This window comes from Neolamprologus multifasciatus, chromosome 1 (genome assembly GCF_963576455.1).
Source record: "Neolamprologus multifasciatus chromosome 1, fNeoMul1.2, whole genome shotgun sequence".
NCBI lineage: Eukaryota > Metazoa > Chordata > Actinopteri > Cichliformes > Cichlidae > Neolamprologus > Neolamprologus multifasciatus.
Genome location: NC_140439.1, coordinates 18,142,614 through 18,166,713, shown reverse-complemented (window position 1 = coordinate 18,166,713; position 24,100 = coordinate 18,142,614). Strand labels below are relative to the sequence as shown.

Sequence of the window (24,100 nt, the reverse complement as noted above, 5' to 3'; positions counted from 1 at the left end):
GAAGTATAATAAATGTGACTTTAAAACCTCACAGCCATTCTCTTGATATCTCTGGAATATCCTTGAAAATATGGAGCAAACAGTACTTAGTTTTTGTTTGTTTTTGTTTTTTGTGCATGACAGAAAATTACTAATTGATTTCTACTAATGCAAAAAAGTATGGATCAGGCAAGTGGATTAACTTGCTACAACTGGTCTCCTAATTGTTGCTTCTGCAGGCTTGTATCAAGTGTGATGAGGAGCGGGGGCTTATGGGCTTCACCCCACCATGTCTTCATATGGGCTACAGTTGGCTGAAAGGAGAGTTTTTCTCCTGTCTTTTTTTTTTTCTTTTAAGCAGTTGACCAGTTTAAATGTTACATGGACAATTGGATACATACAATGTGGAAGATACAGCATCTGCAGTGTTTTATAAGCATCTAATTTAATAAATCACTGGTCAAAAAAATATTGTTTTTGTCCTTGTTTATAGTACAGTTGGAAAGATGATAATACTTGTGTAATAAATACTCTATTTACATTTTCAAGTAAATATTTGCCACAGTAATGTAAAGTGAGAGGAAGAAACATTACATATTCCTTGAGATGAAGATGCAAGAAATTAGCATAACAGTTAGTTACTCTTCAAGTGGGGGTGGGGGATATTTATGGATGGATAAACCAAAACATGTTAACACCATCTGGTTTCATTTTAGCAAGTCATCGTCTGGTCTTCGTGATGTTCCTAGGTCTCCTCTTGTCTAGTTTCTGGCTTTTGTACGGTTTCCCTCAGGGTTTCTGGTGCTACGTCTACGACTGCTGCGTGGTGCGTTTGCCCTCTGCCGGCGCCGGTTCTGCCTGCTTTCCCCTCTCACGATGCTTGTTCCTACTGTCTGACCTTGAGAGCGCTGCATTGTTTGAAAGACGTTCTGGCGTGTAACCTCACGGTCTCCGCAGGTAAACGTTAGCGCTACGCCCTCATTGGTTTTCATGACCCGAGATGTGCCGTCAGAGGTACCGTCAAAGCAGCGGCCAAGTGCAATCTCTTTGGCTGTGCGGGGATCCTGGTCTGTCACCGTATAAATTCCGTAGTTATGGCCCAGAGGGTCAAGAGGCGCCAGCATGGTGAACTCATTGGTGTCATTGTTGACAGCTAGGGGCAGGTGGTTGACTAAATACTCCTGAAGCATTGAGTTGACATGATCTCTCTTGCAGCTTCCTTGTGGGATCACCTTCACCAGTGTACGATCTACACGTTCCTGATCGTACAGCATCCCACTGCACTTGAATTCCAGACACACTGCTGAAACAGATGTCTGGTCCATGTCGCGAATGCTGCGAGTGTCTCGAAGGCCGTACAACTGGCCTACGGTCTTGGGATGGGTACCGCCCATGTTGCGGGACCGCACATTGATCTCATGCGGGCTGTTGATTTTGACCTTGATGTAGCAGGCCCGGTATTCCATAGGCTTGGGCCACCAACTTAGGTAATCCTCCGTCCAGCTCATGGGGTCATCTTCATTAAAGGGCACTGTGTTGTAATCGTAGCGATCTCCTTCGACTCTTGAGAACCGGAAGTGGGCTGCACTAAATGGGGCCTCCTCACATTCTTTCAAGTTCTCAAATGGGTACACTGGTCCGTTACCTTCCTCGGCTGTGTTGGGGCTTGGTTTTGCTACATTGATGCTGAACGCTGTCTTCTTCACTCTGGGGTCCTCGTGGTCAGATCGCATGTAGTTTAGTTTACCAAGGTAAGGCTGAGGCACTCCAATGAGGTTGGGATTGAATTTGGGAGCAGACGGGACAGCTTCCAGTTCCTCTCCACCGAGGTTGGCCATGACATAGGCGGTATAGGCGTCAGCTTTTTGTTCATCGCAGAAAGCAGGAAGACAGGCTCCACTGGGACCAGTGACCACACTATCAAATCGGCCCCAGGCACGCGGATTGGTGGAGTAGCCAGCTTTGGGCTCCATATTTATGAGACTGATCACAACTCCTTCCACCTGCTCGCTGGGCATGAACCGTTCACTGCGGAAAGCCCGCACTTTCACATAACACCTGCGGTTCTCTGGGACGTCCAAGTTAAACAGTCGCCTTTCTCTGATCTCCATGTTACCAATCAAAAATGTTCTCTCCTCCCTTTTGCCTCTTTTCTTCTTCTCCACCTGCAGACTCCCTTCCTCCTCCCACAGACCAGTTTCAGGGTTCAGTGACCACAGCTTCATGGTGTTGAGGTGCTCTAACATCTGAACCTGAGCAGAGTCCAGTGAAACCTTTACTTCACCTGCATTCAGTGGCTCATTGTTTTCTTCACCTCTAAAGTCAACTGAAAACATGCCATAGGTCCTCAGTGGCATGGTATCACCTTCATCTCCGATAAAATTTAGATCACTTTGAGCTGCGGCAGCTGTGGAGATGTCTCTGGGGTCGAGAAATGTTACACTAGCACTGACGTTACCCGTGAAGACTTCGCCATTTTCCTTGTAGAAGGAATAGGGAGGAATCTGGATTTGAACCATTGGCTCCTGGCTCTCTACCTCCCCAAGCTCAAGTGTATTGGTTTCTGTGGAGCTGATTGTCACAGGGGCTTTTTTTCTGAGAAGTTTTATCTCATGGTAAACAGCCCCACCTTTGGTGTTAAATGGAAGCACTTTTGTGGTGTTGACAAATTTCTGCATGTTGTCCATGAAGGTTAATACTAGCCTCTCTGTATCTTGGGGGACTTGGATAGAGAAGGTTCCTTTGTAGCCTGTACGACTAATTCTGACTCCGTTCATAAAAATATGACCAAACCGCATTGGTTCTCCATTGTCTGCAGCAATGGCCCTACCATGCACAATGGCCTTAGTGTCCACACATTTCTGGCAGCCACACTCGGTTACCACCATGGTGGGCAGTTGGTAGCCCTGACATGTTAGCTGTCTTTCCTCCATTTTTGCCACACCGCAGCAATAAGCCACTTTGTCTTTGCACCTGATACCATTGTCGAGCTGTTCAGCACATCTACTTGGGGGACACTTGCCCACATCGTAGTAGAATGAGTTGGTACTGTTTTGGAAGCAGTCGTGTGGAAGGCGGATGAGGTGGGATTCAGGTTTAGGGTTGCATGAATGCTCATCTCTGCCTGTGTTTAGATGAAGAAATTAAAATGATTTAGTTTGTGTATACTAAAATTCTCACTTCTGTGTATTCAGCACGTGTTTTCACTTAATTAATACTGCACCTAAGATTCTGAGAGTAGCTGTTTTAGTCTTAATGGCTCCAGTTGGACCACTTGCTCTGCAGTAGTATTCTCCAGACTGCTCTGGATGCAGATCTCTTATGACCAAGGTGCTTTCTGACTCCTTCTCCATGAGAGTGTTATTGTGAAACCTGTTGGTTGACAAAACAAATGAAATGATTCAATAGGAGTTCAACATGTCTACTGTCTAAAATTCCAATATAATTAGTCCTACCATTGGTATGCATCCGGCTGTGGCGTTCCTGCAACTTTGCAGCAGAAGGCAGCACTTTGTCCTGCCCTCCTGACCTTGCTTTCAGGATTGCTCAACACATGAAGTTTCTCTAAAAAACAGAAATAAAATATTACTTGTACATGTTAAACAGATTGTACTTTAGTAAATATGCAGCTCAGAATTATTCTTTCATATTTGGATCCACAAGTAATTCTATAGACATCTACCGGCTCTTTTTAGCTGGACACTGAGGACAGAGGTGCGCTCACTGCTCTTGGGCACAACAACATCAAGGGGGGCATGGCCCTTGAGCCTGACAGTCAGGGTTGTGTTGCCATCAGGGCAGATATTGGGTATGCGGAAATGTCCGTTGTGGTCTGTAAGGGTAAGGAATTTGCCAGAGCGAAGGATGGCGGCCCCTTCGGCGGCGAGACCACCAGCGCTGCGTACAGAACCCAACATTGTGTGTTCTTCACACATGCATTCACAGTCAGAGTTTGCTTGCCCCATCACACACTGCAGGGAACAAGCTAAGGAGTAACATAAAAACAAACAAAAGTTTATTAGTTACAAATTTGTAATTGCATATATGTGCTATGTTATTATCTGTGTAGCCTAATTAAGCCTTTTTTTCACCTGTCTTTGGGCACTCAGGTCCATTACATGCTTTCCCATCTAATTTTGGCCCACTGCATGGCAGCGAGTCAGATTGACAGTTTCGATAGCGAAGTTGCACCCCCACTTGGCCACAGAGGGCAGGACATGGGCTCCAGTCTGACCATGGCCCCCAGGTTCCCTGAATGTTAATACTGTTATGTGCTGGGGGAAAAACAAACAAAATTTATAGAAGTACTCTGAAAAGTAATTTTACTTAGCTCATGAAAAAAAATTTTAATAAACAAAAAAAAATTAGATCTTTTTTACTGCACAGAGGCAAACAGAAAAAAAATGTTCATGGCCAAACCTTTTGGACATAGGAAACGGACTGCATAGTTGGAGCAGTTGAGCTGGGGACCTTGCTCTTCATTCAGGCACCAGAAGCCCACAGTCGGGTCTGCATGGACCGTCTCCCCAGTTTCACGCGCTGGGATCCATTCAGTGGTTCTGGCTTCGATTGCCTTTGGAGTTTCGCATACACGGGTACGGTAATAGAAACGAATGGCATCCAGCTGTTCATAATCTCCACGGCCTCCAGGATGATCAACATTGAACCATGTCGACCACTGATAGTTATCTATGTGCAAAGAGAGTGCGGAAATAAATGTGGTCCTAATAGCACCTCATAGTTACAGTACTCAACATATCTCATACAACTTAAGACGATAACTTAAGCAGAAAGAACACTTTATGTCATTCAGAAAATTTATTGGATTTTTAAGAAACAAAAGTTACCTTCTTTTTGGTAGACAGCAGAACTAGACTCTTTGCCACTTTGTCTCCATGATCCTGCAAAGGACATATCACAAACATTTGATTAGCTCATGTCACGTTTGTCATGGCGATGTAATGTATTGACAGAAGATGGCGCTAAACATATTTTAAAAACTTGAGCTTTTATGCATTAAATCTAGCTTCACAGACATAGAGTTACATCTATGTCAGTTTTTGAGAACAGGGCTCAGTAGTGTCAATTTGCCTTTATACATGTAATGTTTCATTTCCACTTAAGTGGAAAACTTAAGTTTAAGTTAAAACTTAATTATTAACTTAATTAAAATTTATTTAAAAAAATTAAAAACTTTATTAAACAGCCCATAAGAATGGGAAAGAAAGATTATTTAAGTGAGTTTGAGTGTGGCTGTTGGTGCCAGAGTAAGAGACCATGCAGTGATTTTTACTGCGGAATCAGTTTTGTGTTTAGTACAGTGCCTGTTGAAAGACTAAACATCACAGACATTTGAGCAGTGGTTTTGGCCAGAGATTTCTCCACATTCTGTCAATGTTCTTACAGACTCCAGATGAAACACCCAAATTCTTTGTAATTTTATGTTGAGAAACGTTATTCTGAACTGTTTCCCATGCAGTCTTTCACAGAGTTGTCAAGCTTTCCGGCCCCCCATCTTTAGTTGTGAAAGACTCTGCCTCTAGTTTTTTTTTTTAGTACCCAATCACTGACCAGTTGCAGTTTAAACTACACACCACATGTTTTTAGCATTACTGAACTTGGCAGTCACGTCCTTTTTTTTTTCAAACATTTTGCTTTCATCAATGTTTCTTTGTTTTTTTCCCGCACAAAACTTTGAAAAACGTTTACGATTTGATACATTGTCATCAATCATGCTAATCAAATGGTTTCCAAATCGCTGCACTCTATACTCTTTACACGGCATTACCATGCGCGAATGCGTGTCCGCTGTGATGCTTTGTAACTTTTCTTTAATCATCTTTTTACTCAAATGATGACAAAATGAGCTTTTTGTGAGTTACCCACCTTGAGCTGTAACAACAGTGGCTGCAGTGATTCCCAAGAAAATGAACAGACACCTCAGCGACATTTTCACACTCTTCTGCCACGTTCGACACTTGAACTTTCACCCCTGGTATGTGTGCTTCTCACAAGGAACTTCAGTGGAGAAAAAAGTGTTTCATGTTAGCAGCGTTTGATAAAACCATCCAAATTTTAAAATATGTATTGACACTCAAACTGACTTATTGCATTAGCTGCCAAAAGTAATAAAATATTAGTTCATGTTTAGATTGAAAATTTGTCCTTAAGTATATTCACCATTATACAGTTGATCTTTTTAGCTTAAAGGATGACAAAAAACCGAAACACGGCTGGACAGAGCCCCCCTTCCCCCTCAGATTACACATCTGTGTTAGTCATCAGTATTTGTCAGGGGAACACTCAAACATTTGTGCATCCACTGTCGAAACACTGGCCTCACCGTCCAAATCTCCACACAGAAGGTTCAGATTAGCACACTTTAAAAATTGTACACTGCAGACTAATTTGTCACCTTTGCTTGTAAGCTGAAAGAACAGAGAGAGCGTTAATGAAACAACACGTTAGTTAGGCTTGAGATGGATGTGTTGAAGGAAATGAAGAAAAAAAGACTAATAGTGAAACTCGTATCAGCAAGACTAACCTGAAATAAGGCCACAGGTAAGGCACCTGATTCCAGTCACAAATGGCACTAGTTAAATTCCAAGCTCTGGAATTTGAATAAACCCTCCACTTTCTGTAACATAATCAACCAACATCGGCTGCTCACTTTGATGTAGTGTTGCCACATCTCTGTGCAGTCTCAGCAGTTAGTAACAGACTTGTGACGCATGAATTTGTGTAGCCCAGTAAACTGATTTTTACTTACCTCTCTCTGTTCTGAGCTTAGTTTTTGTTTTTCTCTTAGATTGTCCTTCTTTTCTCTCCCGTTATACTTCTGTTTCACATTTCTCTCCTCCTCCTCAGTTCTTCCCTCCTCTGGTTCAACACACACTCCTTCATGTCTCCTTTATACCTCTTCCCTCTTTGCCTCAGCCAACACCCCCTCCCCTCCCTCTGTGGCAGCGTGCCACAGTATCTTTTGATTGCACTAATATCTTTATAATTCATCACATTTCTTATAAAAGCCATGACACACAACAGCTATTATATAGTCTTACATATAAAAGATGGGAAATTCAGAGGTTCTGACCAACACATGCTGGTGTTAATAAAATCGATCCCCGTGCCCAAGATCAATGCTGTCACGGTCAATCTGGGTATTTGTCCTCCGCTCTGCTCTCAGTCTGCATGCTTCCTTCTTAAGCTGGAAGAGCCGGGGATTCATATATGCCACATCTACTTTATAATCTTGTGATAGGCACAAGAAATTAAAAAAAAAAAAGCATTTGTAGCAATTAGAAATTCAGATTTTGACCATTCGAAGAAGACAAAATCTTCAGTTATACTTTTTTTTTGTTTTACTCTCAGATGTGAAGCAGATTTGAGTGAATTAATTGTTTGCATGTGCATTTATCTCCATTTTGTTGTGTAATCAGTGAGCAACCTCTGTGCAGTGCCCCTGGACCAGCTGCTGACTAGATCAAGGACACAGTGAGAGGAGAATTAAGGCAGCAAGTTTTTGGTGGCAGAGGAAACTAAATGAAACCTAAACAAGTGCTGTCAAATGCAGGCTTGGATTACTTATCTGTATGTATTACGTACTACTAACTGAAGATTTGGTTATTTTGTACAAGGTGATAATAATAACATTTAGAAATGCACATTTTTAAAAAAATGTCTTATGAGTCAACAACCAAACAGCTACTTATAGACACATGTACCCAGGAAGCAGCAACATTTTACTGTTTATTTATTTCCTGACCTAGTGAATGTACAGTCTGGGGACCCGTTTTTGGTCTCTACAAAGTCCCGAGGGACAAGTCTAGCTCTTTAACTGCTAAATGCTCCACTATGTTCACCAGATAGCTGCTACCTTTGTCTGGTGTTTGGTATTTAGAGCTTTTCCAGACAAAAGAGAAAACAGCTGCAGTCTGAAACAACAAAAAAGCTCTGCAGAGATGAGCTGGAGATAACACTGAATTGCTCATCACTATTAAAAACATAGATTTACGCATCTTTAAGTGTTTTTTCCCCCTCAGTGACGTTAAACCAGACAAAGAGGCACAGAGCGAGCTAGAGGAGCAAAGTCCGTCATGTCTTTTAGAAATCCTGTAAAATTGTCAGTATCTGTTGTTTTTCCACAGAACATTTATTAGCTGACGTCTTTTTGTCAATTACAAGGCAAAGAACAACCTGCAGCGGAAGAATTTAACCGGGTCCTGCACCACAGGCCTCAGGCCAGGTAAAAGGACAAATGCCAGTGGCAAAATTTGGTCAACTGCTTATTACATAAAACACATACAGTCGCATGTCTGTGAGCACAGGGTTCTCCGGAGGTGAAAACCCCCCAACACAATCAGGTTCAACAACCTTGAAGCTTCATGTTTAGTTTCCACCAATTACTGACTTTCCTTTGCAGAGGTGCTTTGGTTTAGGGAGAGAAAATAAGCGTCAGCGTGGTCAAGTTTGGAGGCAGATAAAGGGCCAAAGCAATGCTCTGCCTTTGTTTACGTGTAGAAAAGGCACTCATGGAAAAATAGCGTATTCATCGACATGGTCGAGTGAGCGTGAAAATCTGAAATTGATGTAACGTGGCTGTATTTACAATACTTTTCACTAAAACAAATTTATACTCTGGTTAAGCGTAATAAATATCAATCACATATTTGCCAGAAACTTAGACACTAGCCACCATTTTCACTAAAGAGGTTTTTAGTGAAGACAACTTTATGGCACTTTATGACAAGTTAACTTTGTGTCTTTATAAACGAAAGGACAGAAGAAGTGAGTAATGACTTCATGGGAGGAAAAGTGACTGAATAAGCAAACACACAAAGTCAGGTTTCCAGGCAACAGAAACATCTACAGCAAAACTGTAGACACTGCAATCTTGTTGGGCAGAGTTTGTGGAATTACATCAAATGAGACAGGTTGTTTTTATGAAGTGAGGATGAGGCTGATCCTCATCACACTTTATTCAAGCTGCACTGTGCCAAGGCAGACGGTTGTTTACCATCAGGATGGCATTAACTCAGCCTCTGGCAAGATCTCCCATCAACAGGCCATTAAATATCTGTTACAGTTTACATTTAGCAAACAAATGGAAATTTGTTTTATCCGCCAGTCGTTTTATTAATTATTTAAAGTCATGTGAAAACGAAAGTTTGTGCAATACTGTGAGAAAAACCTTTTGTTAGGAATTATGTAGCAGCTGCTACCCAAATTCACTTTCATCAGCAAGTCTGAGCACCTCTATAAAAGCAAAAGTTTTAGTGGTTGGTCTGGAGATTTCAGTTGTGGGTTACCACAAATGCACACTCTTCCCAGGATCAGCATCCCAGAAAATTCACCCCCCAGGTCAGACTGTGCAATGTTCAAAAAAAAACTGCAAAGAAAGCCAGGAGCTACATCTCAGACTCTACACTGAAGCTAAAACACACTCTTGAAAAAGTTTTGCTGTGAGAAAGCCTCTTAAAAAACAACATGGTAGGACAGCGTATGTTTGCAAAGTTGGATCTGAAGAACCCACAAGACTTCTGGAACCACATGTTTAGGGATAACAAAACATTACAGCACATCAGCACAATCACCTCATCACCTCATCAAGCATGGTGATGGAGGGGAGATGATTTGGGTTTGTTTTGCAACCACAGGACACGGGCACCTTGTAGTCATTGAGTCCACTGTGGACTCCTCCGTATATCAGAGTATTCTAGAGTCAAATATAAGGTCATCTGTCCAAAAATTAAAACCAAACTGGGGTTACGTAACAGGACAATGATCCAAAGTAAAGCAAGCATCAAATCTATAACAGTGGTATAGAGAAGTCATACGGAAAACTATTATCTCAAGTTAATGCTGCTAAATTTGATTCTATAAGCTACTGAATCACAGGCTGTACTTAGAGAACTGTGACAACTTTCTTTTTCACATGACTGAAAAAACTGCATTTTTATTCTGTGATCATCATTGGTTTAATTTTGGTCTTTTATTTTACTTAACTATATCCATTTCATATATATACTTAAGTATATATATGAAATGGATACCTTCATATCAGACAACTATAGTCACTGGATACATTTTAAATTGCATTTTTAAACATAAGCTAAATAAATCCCAAATGGTAAGCAGTCAAAGCTTTTGACATTTGATAGCAGAGGTATTAGTGTAGCAGTGGATACTAGAGCAGTATAAATTCCTGCTTTGTTTGTGGTTAACAGACTGTTTTAGCCCCCGTAGGATACATGCCAATCATCCAAATGGGGGGAGGCGGGTTGCATTCTTTCCTGATAATAAATATGTAGGTTCTTACCGGCAGCTCTACACCATTGTTATACAACCTTAGAACATCCTGAACTGACACACCATCAATTACAGGACTGAAGTCTCAGGAGATAGGGTTGTAAAGCCAGAAATATAGAGAGAACATACAACACTAAACTCCTTCCTCTACAGTCAAAATACGTGATCGCAACAAATTTGCGCTGCAACTGGAGCTATAGAACCCCAAAGAGCTCACAGGTCAGATAAATTTCAGTTTAAAGTCTTCAATTTAGATACTCATTCACCTGCAAAATTTAAGTGTAAAATTTAACATTACTAACAATTTGATGATCAGGCATCATCAGGACATAAAAATAATATTAATATGTATATATATTATTATAATTCTTACTGCACTTTATGTACATATAAAAAGGAAAACCTTGGTGTTATTTACTGAATATATTAACCAACTGAACATTTGGCTTTTTTAAAAAAATCATTATTTATTATTATTATTATTACCAGTCTGCCCCCTCCCTTTTTTATTGTTTTCTAATGCATCTCTAATTCCTCCTGTCTCCTGTGCTGCTGTAACAAGCAAATTTCCCCAGTGTTGGGTTAAATAAAGTTTATGTCTTTGTCTATGTAGCTTCACAGAGGAAATTCCACTAGTGGTGGAAAATAACCAAGTGAAGTAAAATGTAGCATTTGTATAGGAAGAGGTAAATGCAATTATTATCAAAGTGAAGCCCACACTGATGCATCAATTACAGATCAATAAAATAGTTTACATCGTTCTACACAATGCACAGATTTTCCTATTGTTTCCTTCTTCAGCCACACTTTAATTTATTCACTAAAGAATTGATTAAATTTCAGAAGCAAGATAAGATTAAAAAAAATAATCTAAGTGATGTGATTGGTTAATAATGGCACAGCATTAACATCCACACATCATTTTGAATCCTTGACCTGTGATGGAATATAAAGACTGAAGACCTTCCTTCTCCATCAACGCTGAAACTTTAGTTACTCTGGGCTTTAAACCTGGTGCTATATTCAGTAAATGATGAATGAAGGCATCAGTTATTTTAATCTAATCCCAAAACACAAAACCATCTTTTGTGAGAAACCCCTAAATCATTCTATCAGGAATTGTTGGTTTTCATCATAGATGTAGTTTTTGTGCTCTCTGATGATGCTGAGCTTTCTCCAAAGTCAAATGTGTCTTCTAAAGGTTTTAAAATCTTGATTTTCTTGAGTTTCAACCACTTTTTTTCCAGAAGGAAGTAGAGTGGGCTCTCTCTCCCTCTGTTTGATGCCGGGCCCCTAATGACAGAAGCAGAAGCTGCTCTGCATATTTTCACTGGTAGAGTCATTAAAGACACCAGTAGCCACCCCTCCCCCCAGTGCTCTCTGCTTAACCTCTGTTTCCTTGCTGTCCTGTCTGCTTTCGTAACGTACAGTCTGTCTACAAGACATACAAGTCTCTTCTGTTTCAGTACACTAAATTACTCACCGCTCTGCGGATTAAAGGAAAGTCCTGAAACAATACTCACATGCCTGTTTGCAATTGGAATACAGTTATTCACACAGAATGCACAGATCTTGCTTTACGAAAGTTAAACAACACTTTGCATGGTGATTGTGGAGTTTTTCTCTCATCTCTTGCAGAGCAGCTGCAAACAGAATTTGGACAGAAGGTGCAACTACAGCAGACGGTAGGGTTACAGGATACATGAAGACTATTGTAAGATGAGAATGGGAGGAAATATGGTGGAAAACTGACTTGTTGTTTAGATTATCGCATAATCTGGCAATTATCTCTTAATTAAAATGATATACTTTACAGTGTATGTGCCATCAAACACATTCTTTGGCTCAAAGACAGTCCAAAAGTGAGAGATAAACTGTGGCAGCTAAAGAAACTGAAGTGAGCAAGCGACAGAAATGATGTGTGATTTTATTGCTGTTTATAGAAATACAATCATATTACATCATGATAGAAGACTTTGTGTTTTCTTAAGCCATAATGACACATGAACTCTAGTTCTATTGTTTCAAGCTGCCCTTCTTCTTTTGTAAGACACAGCAGATGCATTAATACATCTGGAAATACTGCTGCCTGAGCAGAACGTGCAGCTTCCATGCATTTACCTGTTAACTGCATTATTCTCACACTGGTTCAACTGGACAATACACAGATATTCCACTAGTGATCTTGGAAGTTAAAGACCGTTTTATGTCCGCCTGCTTCAGACATTTGTTTTCTCACACGTACCTCTGTGACAACAGCTCTGGTGTGTCATCTTTTTTTAATGATTGTGTCAAACTTACAACATCTGCACTAAAACGGTGTGGCCTGGATCAAAGTAAGTCGTAAGTTGCAGAATGTAGCCTCTACCACACACAATATGTTTAGTTGTATTGTATTACTGTTGGATTGGCCCACATAACTCACGGTCAGGAAAGCAATAAAATAAAATTGGCTGTGTTTGTCTCAGCAGTGGAAATGTTATTGAAAATGTGCCGTGAAAGAGGTGCTTATTTAAGTATGAGTAAATAAACCACAAAGGAAGTCAGCAGCACGAACAGACTGAAGGCTGGCAGACCTCTCCTTCACATCTTATGATTACATTAATTCAAGCTGTTTTATCGAAGAAGGATTTTTTTTCTCCTTGAAGCTAGAAAAAATAGAAACTATCATTAGAGATCAATTAAACATTTTTTTTTGCAAATTTTGAAAAATGTTGTGAGTAAAGGTAAAATGCTGTTTTACAGCACTGAACACTGAAAACCTATCGATTATCATGGATCACAGTGTGTGTAATGAGTTACTGAGAAAATAAGGACATGTAAGAATATTTAGTTAATATTTTGTTACTTATTGTATTATATTATAAGGCTGTAACTACTGATCGTTGTTAATAGCAAGATATGTATTCATCCATCCATTCTTTTCTGCTTATCCAATTCAGGGGAGTCAGGAGCTGGACACTATCCGAGGTGTGATAGTGTGAGAGGCAGGAGACACCCTGCACGAGTCACCTGCCTATTTCAGGGCTAACACAGAGAGACAGACAACCACTCACATTCACACCTATGGCAAATTAGAAGCACCAATAAACCTATTGTTCTCTTTGGATTGTGGGTGAAAGCCAAAGCACCACGAGAGAACCCACACAGGCACAGGGAAAACACACAGAAGGGCCCCAGCTGGGAGTGGATTTGAACCCAGGACCTTTTTGCTGTACTCACCACTGCACCACCACGCTGGCCCTGACTCAACACAGTAGGTAGCTCTGTATGTTTGATCTGGCAGTTTTCATGCCAGATGCCTTTCATAACCTTTCATGATGGAAACCCAAAGGGATTTGTGTTTCTTTCTGTGATCAAACCGGGAAGCTTTCATGCTGTTCTGTAAATGTGTAAACAAGTTAATTAGACCACCTGTCACAAAAACAAGAAAACACAAATATTTAGAAATCTGGGTCCACATTGTTATACCCGGATCTGGTTACAACATATGAATTCACACTGAGAAGTCAGAAATGAATCAAGCATCACATCCAGTCACTGAAACAAATTCTTCTATTCAGGAATGCCATTAAATAGAAATAATTTCTGCCTTTTCCTGCAAAACAGTACATTTGAAAATTTATGGATAACAACAATAGTTATATTTTAGCATAAAAAATACAATTTCAAACAAAAAAAAAAGACATGTATGTCAGAACCCTATAAATTTATGGCAACTGAGACATAAACCTTACATTAGGTGGCGGTTTGTTAAGTACGGTACATTTAATTGTTAGTTTAGCAAGTTGATCTTTAAACGGCATAGCTGAAGGAAGAGAGGGTCATAAGTAAAAACTACAAACTAGCATGCTAACTTATAATCAGCCCGAGAGGTAATGAGTTATATTCCTATTTTCTTCAGTTCCTGTTTTCAACAACAAGCTGCAGCTACATTTAAAGCCAGAAATAAACATATAAGGGCCACATGGTGCTCTCTGGAGCCATACTGGTGTTCTGGGACATAAAATGCAACACTGAGGTCATTCAGCATTCAGGTCACCAGAGGTAATGAAATAATACCTTAGTTTATGCATACAAGCTTAAACTGTCATAATAATGCTTTGCCTATCTCCCACAGGCCAGTTACCAGATAATTTATAAGCATTATGCAGCTTTAATTTACACGCAAAATGATGACATGTTACAATAAATTATACAGCAGTGTTCATCATTTCAAAAAAACTACATTACAGCGCTAATATTAGAAACCTGATACTGTGCATGTTTATGAAATCTGCATCATGCTACTCTTTACCCTCACTAATGACACACTTACATCAGTGTTTTAAATGGAGAAAGCATGTTTATATTACAAACAACTAATCTGGCATTTGTACAAGAATGTAAACACTGTTTGTCTAACATATCGCCGATGTTCTTAGCTTAATGACACCCAGTCACTGAAGTGGAGAGCGAACATCTGCGAGATGTTAGGAACAATCCATTACTGCACATGACCAAAGTGCAAACGCATTTCCTCTTAAATGACTGTAAAGACATTTTAACCTGGAAACAAGCAAAGGGAGAGGACATATGGTTTTCTCCCTGCCACGTTATAGAGAACACAAGTAAATGTTCGAGCATCCACTTCATGTTTTCTGGCTCTAGCTCACTTGCAGACATGCAGAAATAAGGGCTAGATTAGAAACATGTGGCCACTGACTTGGAAGACAGATGATATGTGCTCAACAAGGTCATCCATTTACCTCTTCAACCAGAGTTTGGAGACCCCTGGGGATCCTCAGTGCTAAAGGTCTGAGGAGATGGGAATATCTGACTTAGCAGGAGAAACAAAATAAAACAAAACTACACTTTTTTTTGTCTTCATCTTATTGTAGTTCTTGTTGTATTTAATAGCATCTTAGTTTTTTTTAGTTTTTTTTAGTTTTTTTTTTTTTTTTTTTTATCTCCAAACCAATGCTACTCTTTTCAAAAACTATCCAGACTGAAAATTGCACATTGTTGTAATTTCTGTCTTAGCGCTCTGGTCTAGTTTGGTAGTAGACATTTAAAATCAAAAGCAGGACTCACCAACATCGTAGGCCATAAAAACTGAAAACAAAATAAAACTGTAAGAAAAGTGTAAATGTCGTGGCTCTTTATTGGAACAACGGTGTGATGCAGTCTGACATTGCAGTATAGATAAAATACTAGTAGATATCGAAAGAGTCTGCCACAGAATTTGGTCAGTAAAGTAAACAGGAAGGTGAGTCAGTCTTTGGGAAAGATTATGAGATGGAAGAAGATGTTAGGAGAATCTTTAACATTTGAGAAACTGAATCCTGGCCAGTCCAATATGACACCGCTGGCTTCAGAAGCCTCTAAGATGTCACATATCCACACAGACATTTGTTCAGCTCTTCCACGTTTTATGTTGCTCTTCTTGAAGTGTCCATATTGTATTTTATTATTTGGAGTATCCTACAAAGAGTGCTGCTGCAGATGTTTGACACACCATATGGACAAAAATATTGGGTTACACTTCTTAGCCTGAGAATTTAGGTGTTTTCAGTCTTATGGCCTCAGCTGTATAAAATAATGTGACCAGCCTTGTAGTCTGACTTGATAAAGATTTGTGAAAGAATGGCTCGTTTTAAATAGCTGACTGAACTGAACTGAATTTCTTCCTGTCTAGATAGTCTATGATCAAGTGTTATTATTGCAAAGCTGAAGCACTGAGGAACCTCAGGCACAAACACATAAAGTAACAGAGGTGTAAAAGTCACCGACACTCAATGATTGCAGAGCTCTAAACCTCCACTGGCATTAACATCAGCTCAGAGCTTTATGGCATAGGTTTCTATAGACAGGCATCTCCTGTAGATGTAATGTGTCAGTGACCCAGTACTTTTGGCCAGGTGGTGTATTTATACAACTTATTATCAATAGAAGAGGATTATAAACTTTGACCCTGTCCATGAAGAAAGACATTTATATGAAGGTTCCTCATTTATTCGTGCTTTTTTTCTCCCAACAAGAGCGAAAGACAGGAAACTCACACAGCTGTGTGAATCACATAAGATCACGAGTTTTCAGGAGGTTAAAGTAATTCAAAATCTGGCTTCATTCAATTTCACAGAAAAAAGGAAATGGTACAAAACCAGACCACACTTGGACAAGAGGCTATTCCCCAGTCACATGACTCACTTTTAGGATCCCATCCAGGCAAAAAAAACGAAAGAAGAAGAGGTAGAAAATGGTCCCTGTGAAACCTGACTCGCAATGTGAAAACTTTAAGCATAACTACCCTTTGGATCCTTATTTTCTAACCAGTTTTCTTTGCGAATTGCTGTCTATCATCACGGATACATTTTTTTGATACACTCAGGTATAGTCTGTCTGTAAGATGTGAAGAGACAGGAAATGCAGTTATTTCTTCCCACTGTCACTAAAGTGCTTGCTCACAGGGTTTTTTCATTGTTGGGGTTTTCTTTGTATCATTGTAGAGTCTTAACTTTATAATATAATAAACACACTGTTATGTAACTGTTGTTGTGATTTGGAGATATTATAAAATGAATTGAATTTAATTATGTGTCAGTTAAGATTTAATTCTAACACTGACAATGAAACTTATCATTAGCTCATGAAAAGGCAATGTTAGCCCTTTAAACTTTACTTAAAAAACTTTGTTCTTTTACAATCACTTTCTGATATGTAAAAAGCACAAAATCATGACAAGCGGTAGTTTTGGGTTAATGTAAATTCCCTCAGGGATTTTAAGGCAAGTTTTCCCAAACAAACAACAGTTTAAGAGTGCAGGAGTCACAGTTTATCATCTTGCGAACAATAACTATACTGGACAGGACTTTAGTGTTGCATGATGTGGAAAACTGTTGCAGGGAGAGAAAAAAAAAGTTTGTTCACCTTCCGGCCAAGAACAACAGAAGATGGGGAAAAACTTTCCTGGTCCTGGTACTTCATTCAGAGCTAAAATTCAGTGGTGCCTCATTTTATGTCCATGTACCAACACTACTCAAACACATCAAAAATGTCTTGGAAGTCGAAACACCATAAGCACAAATAAGGAGTTAGGTAGAAGGTTTTAAGAACTACATGGTTCAAATATGGTGTAACAACCTTTATAAAAACAGTCAACTCACACATACATTTAGCTCTTGAGCAGGTTGGTGGACCACTTCATTGACCTCAATCACTGCCAATGATTGCCAACCTCTGAATCTGTTTCTCTTAGAGTCAAATATGAGAAAAGTTCTCAGAATCAGCTGGTGCTCTTTTTGTACAATAAACACATCTAACATATCTAAAGAATCCATGCATAATTTTCTTATTGGGAAAACTGTTTTAGTTACATTTAATGACTGTATAAAAGTAATTTGGCTGTCAAAGTAATTTGATGCTTTTTAAATTGCTATATTTTTTTTTCCACAGTAAAGGAAACCTTCACCTATACCACGTGGCGATAGTGTCATACAGGCTGGACTCAAAATTCAGACACAGACAGGGGTTTAGTAACTTTCCCGAAAAGGAGAATGTTTATAAATAATACACAAAACTTGAAACTATGAGATGTAGCTGTACGTGATACAAGTGGTGATAACTAAGGCACAGCGCAGGAAAGGGATCAGGATACGAGGTGCTGGGGTCAGAAGCTTTGAGAGCAGGTCGGAAGAAGCGTCGGGGAGAAGACTGCCGACGGGTTTCCGGTGAATAATCGTTTGGCTGTGATCCAGAGAGTCCAGATTTGTTCCAAACCAGAGATGATGGCAGGAGGGAAGGCAGGTGCAGCAGGTAATCTGAGTGGTGTAGTGACCCGCGATGAAAAGGTAGGCGAGAAAGTGCACAAGGTGAGTGAATGCCCCCAGAGGTATAAGGTTAGCAGAAGGTAGCATCCTACCCGTTGTTTTTTGGAGTTGGACACCCCTGAGCTAGAAGCATATTCTAACGGGCAAAATTAAGTGGCAAACCGTCCTACCTATTTAAATTTATGCTGGAATTATTGTGCAACAGCAGAGAGGTGGATAAACTACAGAGCACCGGTCTTAAATAAAGCCAGCTGAACAGTCAACAGGTGTGGAGAACAGGCTATGAGGCTCCACCCAGGAGTGGAACCCTGACAAATACAACACGTGGCATAAAACATTTAGAAACAATTTAAAACAACAATTTTTCTCTAAATTATTAGCAGAAAAGAGATAAAACATCCAGGGTATGAATGATTGTTACTTTCATTTTATGTCATCAACATTAGACTTAATGATGCACAAAGTTGGTCATAGAAAAAATAATTTTAACAAAGGGGGATTTGGGCTTTAGATTGTGACACTTGAGTTGGTTTACGTTTTAACACACCTTAAGTATGTGTTGTCAGCCCAGAAAATGTCCTGTTATGAGTGGTGAAAAATGTTGGAAAAATAACATAACATTATGCACTTCAAGAGGCTGCGACGCACAGTTTTCACAGTATGACGGTAAAATTTTACTTGTTTTATGAAATGTACCAAAGAAAAATCACAACTGATATTAAGGTTCAGGTGGCTGGATTTACTGAGTTATTTCATAAACTGACTGGAAGGTAAACCAACAAGCAAGCAGTGTTGAAAATTACTCACTTATCACACAGCTGATGATAAAGGTAAGGGCCAATAATTGTAGCTTTAGTTCATTCTGTAAATACTGGAACTCGCTGAAGGGTGATGAGAAGTAATAATACATTAAAAGTAAGTTAGTATATACAAATGTGAAGGTAAAATGTTTATCATTGTGGAAGATCATTATTGTATAGCCACGAAATTAAAACTTGTTTGCAAAATTAAAGGAAAATAAGCTGCCAGTGACACACAGAGCTCTCAGCGACATCAGTGGGAAAAAGTCTGTCCAGTCGCCTTCTGGTGCTGATGTTTTTTCTAAAACGTATGAAAAAACATCAGCAAACATTATCAGAAAAAACATTTTCCTGTATGATTGAGAATGCATCAAGATGTATGACATCACCGTCTAGGAGCTCCTTCAGTTCCTTCCTTCATCCGACTTATCAAACCAGCCACAGTCACAGCGGAAAACTGATATCCTCCGTTAGGCTGTGTTTAATATTCACGTTCACAATACAAACAGGAGCTCAGTCTCGGGTGCTGGAGTTCTCAAACCTAAGCGTGAGATGTTCAGTCCTGGCAATGTTTAAGTCAAGCGCTTGGCTTTCATCTGTGGAAGTCAGGGCATATTTTGTTCTGATAAAACAGCTATGTCACATGATTATTTGGCTCATAATTACTGCGTGAAACCTGCCTTGAAGTAAGGTACTTTGGAAAATTGTAGGCTATAATATTGGCACGCTGGTCTGCGTGACTATACATGAAGGATTATCCAAGTGTTCCATACTGTGGTCCTGATCATCAAGCTAAAACATCCGGCTGTAGAGATACAGTCTATTGTTATGTCTTCTTTGAATCAACATCTGTTTCTAATCTTAGCTACTTAATCGTGTGTGTGTGTCTGTGTTTATTCAGACAGGAACTGTTCTAACAAAGTGTGACATAAATAAAGTTTATATGCCGTGTCTTTGAGTTTAGGGAAGAAATATGTAAACATTTGCCAGATCTTCATCAAGCCCACAAGTGCTTAAACCTAAACTTGATAGTGTAATTATTCTGTCATCTGCAGGTGTTTGACATCTAATGCAATGAGCTGTAGTAATTTTCATCACTCACCTCCCTCCCTCCTAGGATCCCATCATTGACCCAAAACTCAAACACATGATTTTAATTTTTTTAGTCTTTTCAACTCCACTTATTCATTTATTCATACAAATAACAATTTCTAAGTGTTCGTTCATTCCTTAAGGTATGAAATACAACTTCGTTTTCAGTCAGCTATGTTTACTTTAAATGATTCAAAATTGAAATGGATTCAAATTATAGTGTTTTTAAAGCAATCTTCAGGCAAAGTCCCTAATGTTTAGATGGCTGTCAGACAGCAGTGAGGGTTGATGTTCATGTGAAACACACTTACAGTAGAGACTCATCCATCCATGTCTTCTTGTTTATAATTTGAACTTTCATAAGTCATAAAGTTAAAGACATGTTTGTCTGGAGCCAAACGGAGCAAAAATAAATAAAAAAAATAAATAAAGTTTCCCTTTAGAGCCATTTATAATCTGCAAACAGGAAACCTTCATGCTGGGAAAGACATCAAGCCTAAACTGCTCCAAGACAGATGTGATTGTGTTCCCATCACTGCAGAGGGCATTTCATTTACTTACATTCATGTTGCAGCAACTTACCCTATGTAAACCTAAATTTAAATCAGCCTCTCTTAAATTAAATCCTTTACCTGACATCAACAACCTCAGATGGTATGTCTTGGTCCATTAACAAAAAGAATTAGCCAAGGTCACCATTCGTGCTTGTCTTCAGGAAGCTTCTTTTCCTTGGAAAGCCAGATCTTTCCTGGTTTTCTCTTTTCCCCACAATTTTTGTCCAAATATAATCTGGATGCCATACTGTCTGAAGGTTTTCTTCAAGGTCATATATCACAGTGCTGCTCTCTAGTGTTGGTTTTTATCACCACCTGCCAAAAACCTCTGAGAAGAAATCAAGAACTAATGAGACATTACTGATGCTCATTTACTCTGTGATAACAAGAGAGTGAAAACTGGTGTTGACCTCTCTTCACTGAGGAATTTAGCAACATGAAAGGTGGGATTTATTGCTTTTGAAATTAGAGAGCATAATCAATTTGTACACTCATGTATTCAACTGCTCAATCAGCCAATCACATGGCAGCAACTCCAAGCATTTAGGCATGCGGACTTTAGTCAAGACAACCTGCTTAGGTTCAAGCTGAACATCAGAAAAACAGCAATTTAAGTGACTGAACCCAGCATGGTTGCTGGTTTTCCCACACAACCTGTAGGCCTTACAGAGAATAGTCTGAAAAAGAGAAAATAACCAGTGAGTGGCAGTTTTCTGTTGATGTCAGAGGTCAGAGAAGAATTGCTAGATTGTTAGAATTGAGGTAAGCAGAAGAGCATCTCTGAACACACAGCACGTCAACCCTTAAAGCACATAGGTTACACCATGGATCCAATCTGCCTTGCATCACCAGCTGAGGCTGCTTTAGTTGAGGATATATTTGTGGCTCAGTTTTTGAACCTTGACACGAGTTAAGCATTGCGAATGCCACAGCCCATCTGAGTATTGTTGACTATGCTCATCCTTTTATCCATGTTCTGCTTCAAGCAGGCTAACAGACCACGTCACAAAGTTCAAATCACCAAACTGGTTTCTTGGTCATGACAATGAGTTCACTGTTCTCAAATAACCTCCATAGTCACTAAATCTCAATCCTATAGAGCATGTTTGGGGTGTTGTTGTTGGGATGGGAGAGTCACATCATAGATGTTCAACCAACGAATCTGCAGCATCCATGTGATGCTATCATAATGTTACCTTGTTAAATCTGTGCCATGAAGAATGAATGTAGTGTTAGTTCCAAAGGTAAAAGTGCATCCAACCTAGTGCTAGCAAGGCATCCCAAAAGAAGTGGCCTGTGAGTATAACTTAGCATGTGAGGAGCTCAGTCTATTGATTTTTGTTTGCTTGTTTGTTTTTGTAATACATTAAAGTTGTTTAACTAAATAAGTCTATAATTATGGATTTCTAAATGATCAGTTTGGCTGATAAGTTTGCATAAAAATTAAAAGGGGATCATATTAGGTGGTAAATATATCTTTAACTTGTGGTAAATGTGATACAAATGGTAAGAAGGAAGGAATCCTGATCTAAATATTGTTTCGACCAAGGTCATTCAGAACTGTCAGTGTACACGCTTTCTTCTCCCAGCAGGTGCCACTATTTGGCAGCTGATTTTCACCAGAAGACTCGCACCATCACAGCAATACTACAGGATATGACATATGACTAATTCAGCATGAGATCCATCACTCCGAGAAAATTCACTCCCAGCAGACCCCGAATATGGAGCTCTGGTGAAAACAAAAGGTTGTGGTGAGTGAATGCACATGGCCAGCCAGCTGTTCTGTTATGATTCACATTAAACATGATGGCTTTTAAAGGTTAGCGCAGATGGCTTTAAAGGTCAAAACTGGCATAACCTATCAGTAAGAATGTTTTCTGAGGAAGAAGTAGGCGCTTCTTTAAAATTTCAACAAGACGGTGTTCCTCTGTAAGCTCATGGAATCAATTTTCCTTTTCTAAAATTGGCTTTAAGCTCTGGAAAATGAGAAACAACCCAGAGCAGCCACAGCTTTTAGTCTAAACACATCTAGATTATGTGTGTGTTCAGGTGAGTAGGAACGTGACAGCGTATTCTTCTGTGTGTGTGTTTCCCCAGGTGTGAAGTTGCCACCCAATCCTGAGTAATGGATGTAATTAACTGGGCATGGTAGCATTGAGCCTTTACATAGCATAAGTAATAGTCATGCTCGAGAAAATCACTGGGTAATGGGCAATTCCCCTCCCAGCTGGGAAGCTAAATCTCTGATCTCCTTTTTCTAAATTACCCAATTAAAGCTTATGCGGCAGATTGGTTTTTCTTTATAATCTTCTGTTTTAGCTGGATGGCATGAAGTGCCTTACACGATTTATTTTTTAACAGCACAGAATCAAGAAAACAGCAGCAAAATTGTGCAGAACACAAGCCAACATGTTATGTGGGTTCAGTAAAGGTTTTCTTACATCTGTTCAGACAAGAAAGCAATGCAATATAGATTAAAAGGTATTTATTGTCTGTACACTAAGAAGTGAGAATTTATGTCAGACAGGTGGGGGTTAAAATTTGGTAAACACAACCTCAGATGAACTGCAGAAATGCAGAAACAGTGAATGAAAAACTAAGTGAAGGTTTTCTGCTTCCATAAGAATTATTGCACTTCATTTATTGATCACCAATACGTTTTGTGAGTTTGCTCGTCTGGAATATTCTCAATGCCACGGAGGAAAAACATCAGCAATGATCTTACAGAAGAAATTGTTGCTGCCTTTTGATCTGGGAAGGGTTAAATGAACATTTCCAAACAATGTGAAATCAATCACTCTGCAGTAAGACAGATTCATTGGAAATAATTATTCATTATTGGAAAACATTCAAGGAGCGCAAAGAGTGTACATCCTAACAGATTCACCCCAAGGTCGGACCATGCAAACTGCAAAAAAGAGCTACAGCTCAGACTCTACAGGTCTGTGCTTTGGAAAGACGACACCAAAGTGGAGATTTTCAGCCAAAACGTTTGGTGACTATCAGCACAAACACCTCATACCAACTGTCAAACATGGTGGTTGGGATGATTTGGGTTTGTTATAGCAAATCTATAACAGAAGACAAGAAAAGAATGAAGGTCCAGAACTCAACCTAAATAAATACCTGCAAATGAACTGAAGCAGTCTTGTAAAGTAGTTTTGTAGCGTAGGCCAAAATGAAATAATGTTCCTAATTTTTCCATACGCTGCTTCTGCATTTTGGGTCAGTTTCTGTTAAATAAATAACAACAGTGTGTAATATCTCTTTGTAATTCATCTCAGGTTGGATTTACCTAAATTTAGAACTTGGTAAAAACTAGATCTTGATATGCAAAACCTCAGAATTCACAAAGGGTGTACTTTTGTTTTACCATGGCTCATGTAGCATAGACGAATATCATTCACTGCAGCATTTTGCAGCCTAAGCTAGTTTGCCTAGACAAAATATAAAATGCCAACCTCAAACATTATATATACATTAGATTAAAAAAAGCTGGAGATAGACAAAAAGACAAACAGATACTTTACTGATCAGAGGTTTTTCACTGAACACA

The 24,100-nt window shown here is 39.4% G+C and overlaps 1 protein-coding gene across 2 annotated transcripts; it reads right to left on the bottom strand.

Annotated features, from left to right (window-relative positions):
• Positions 1-90: 90 nt before the first annotated feature.
• On the bottom strand, positions 91-6,921 carry cilp (cartilage intermediate layer protein, nucleotide pyrophosphohydrolase). Of its 2 annotated transcripts, XM_085159766.1 has the most exons (10): positions 6,749-6,921; positions 6,524-6,616; positions 5,866-5,997; positions 4,827-4,880; positions 4,399-4,668; positions 4,071-4,253; positions 3,662-3,964; positions 3,435-3,543; positions 3,203-3,351; positions 91-3,103 (listed from the first exon to the last, which is right to left on the bottom strand). In XM_085159766.1, exons 3-10 carry the CDS (start codon positions 5,927-5,929, stop codon positions 741-743), a joined length of 3,495 nt encoding a protein of 1,164 aa, XP_085015892.1. In that variant the 5' UTR covers positions 5,930-5,997; positions 6,524-6,616; positions 6,749-6,921; the 3' UTR covers positions 91-740. The 2 variants fall into 2 exon arrangements, with proteins under 2 accessions (XP_085015892.1, XP_085015884.1); XM_085159758.1 differs by lacking the exon at positions 6,524-6,616.
• Positions 6,922-24,100: the final 17,179 nt, after the last annotated feature.